The following is a 2500-nucleotide window of genomic DNA, read 5'->3' on the forward strand; positions in this document are numbered from 1 at the left end:
ACCGGTAGCCAAGGGGCCCCAGGCCATCTTAATCCGGCCCTGCAGACGGCTATGGTATGTGCTGGAGTGAATACCTCAGGGAGCGTGAAGTACCTATATGCACTTCAGAAGGAAGTACAAAGACTTTAGTGAAGTATCTGTCACACCAGATAACTCTTTTTTTGTCTTCTTGCTTCCATTTGGTCACGGAGCCTTGTGAAAACCCAACTTGACTTTTTTGCTCGTACTTGCACTGATTTCATTTACAGTTAGTGGAACATACTGTCCCAATGCTACCAGGTTTCTATGAAATCTTCATATATTAAAAGAAAAAAACACAGACTTAGCACATGGACATTTACTCATGTTTAGGGAAAGTGTTCTAGGTAAGGTTTTGTATCATCATGCATTCATGTTTTGATCTCCATGGTGGAGTGAAAACCTCTAGGGAGAGATTTGTGCAGTGCAGTGCATGCATGTACTGCAAAGAGAATTGTTGCACTGACAGACTTTTGAGGAAGACATGATCTGTCTCAATAACTTTAATATGGGTAGATAGAAGTGTTGGTGCAGGAAAGTCTCAATTCTTTTTTCTTTTTTTTACAGTAAGAGGTCTGCACATTTGGAATCCTGTTTTGTTTATTGTTTTACTACATGGAATGCTTTCCTTTTTTTCTTTTTTACATGTGTTCTAAATTGTTGTTTTCTCCTGACTGTGCAACACTAGCTGTGCACAACTCAACCTCTGATTGTTGGAAACAGCTGTCGGTCAAAAAATTAGCTCACGTGGTTGGCTGCCAGTGTCTTGCCCCTCCTCACAACATCATGTCTATAAACACGGTGAACCCATGTATTCCATGGAATAAAACAAGAAACAAAATGATCCCACGTGTTATATTTTTGTCTTTATAACCTGATTACATTACACTTAGCTGGACACTTTTAGCCAAAATGACTTAAATACAGTTATTTAGATACAGGATATTGCTTACAGTCCCTGGAGCAATGTGGGGTTAGGTGCCTTGCTCAAGGGCACTTCAGCCATGGTTGTAGGGAGAAGTTGTAAGGGTGGGATTCGAACCTGCAATCCTGCTGCCCACACCTGATTACAGTTTTTTTTATTTCGCCTCCATTTTGACAGGGAGCCCGGTGACCCCTAACTATGTGGACAACTCCACGTCGAGCGTGTCGCCATTTTGCAACTGCGCCTTCAGCGGCAACCAGAGGGAGGAGTGCACCAACTTCCTGGATTTCTTCACCAACAACATCTGCCTGAGTAAGTACCGTCCGAATATGCTTGACTGAGGATGGCTTGACTGTGACCGAAACGATTTCAAATTTAGCTTGAGTGTTTTCTTTTAGATGCAATAATAGTACACTATTGCATTGACATATACGTAGGTGTGCAAATACCATAACAGGCCTCGTCACCTATGCAAAGGAATGGGATCAAATCTGGCCTCTTAGGGGGCCCTGATCATCCTCTCCTTTTTTTCTGTGGCGTTTAGTGGCTGCTTGTCTTGTCTGAGAAACACCAATAAAGGCTTGAGAAGCCCCAAAAAATACTTCAAAAAAGAAATGGTACGTATAGAGACTCACTGTCACCAGAAAGTGATTGGACCTTTTCTATATCGCTCTCACCTCCTCTGCCTGAGAAAGTACCAGTAGTTTCCTGTTATTACGTCTGAGATGATTAAAGCAAACATCCCTCTTTATGTTCCACGAAAGATAAACCAGCAGAGGTCGACGAGCATGTCGTGTTTGTCATCATTTCGGAGTCCTAACAAATGTATTTGTAATGAACTAGCCTGTCACTGTTTGCTTGTGATCAGACCAATGAGCCTTTTTTTGTTGTTTTCTTGTTTGCTGGTGTCCTTGCTTGCTTCAAAGCAGGGTGTGTATTTAGTTGTGACTGTGAATATAAATAGTACTGTTATATCTGCGAATGTGTCTGTGGGTTTTTTCCCCCTTCTGTTTTGTTTATATATCTGTCAGCAACGGTTGGAGTCTTTGGTCTTGCAATTGCCTGCTCAGGCATTGAGAAACATTAAAATGTGCTTCATCCACTTATTGTAATAGCTCTCGCCAACCAAAAGATTGCTTTTGTAGTCCTTTCTGAATAACCTTGGTGCTGATTCTGTGTACAATACATTATGCCCGTATGTCTTTTGTGTTTGTTTAATGAGCTCCTTGGCTGGAAAGTACTTATTTACTTTTTTTACTTTCAACTCTACGGGAAAGAAGTGATAGGGTTTTTTTTTTCTTTTTTCTTTTTTTTTTTTTTCCAACGCTGCACATTTGCATTGACGGAAATGAGCTGGTTGGAACAAGTGGCCGTAGAGGGAGGAAGGGATTAAAAAAAATGCTGCATTCATTTCATTCGCGTATGCGTATCTCTTTGAGACCGGGGATACAGCTGCTATATATCCACGGTTCTGGGGGATAACAAGGTGCTTTAGGGAGACTGGTTGTTTTTTTAATTGAGTATGCCTCTCCTGACAGAACTTTGGATCAGATGGTA

At 41.4% G+C, this 2500-nt stretch overlaps 1 protein-coding gene across 1 annotated transcript in view; it reads left to right on the forward strand.

The window, feature by feature from the left end:
• gfra4b (GDNF family receptor alpha 4b) overlaps positions 1 to 2500 on the forward strand; it is a 105871-nt gene that overhangs the window by 93001 nt on the left and 10370 nt on the right. Inside the window, exon 6 of the mRNA XM_063189933.1 lies at positions 1121 to 1255. Coding sequence (XP_063046003.1) covers positions 1121 to 1255 — 135 coding nt within the window. The remainder of the gene's footprint in view (positions 1 to 1120; positions 1256 to 2500) is intronic.

Source organism: Engraulis encrasicolus, chromosome 23 (assembly GCF_034702125.1).
Source record: "Engraulis encrasicolus isolate BLACKSEA-1 chromosome 23, IST_EnEncr_1.0, whole genome shotgun sequence".
NCBI lineage: Eukaryota > Metazoa > Chordata > Actinopteri > Clupeiformes > Engraulidae > Engraulis > Engraulis encrasicolus.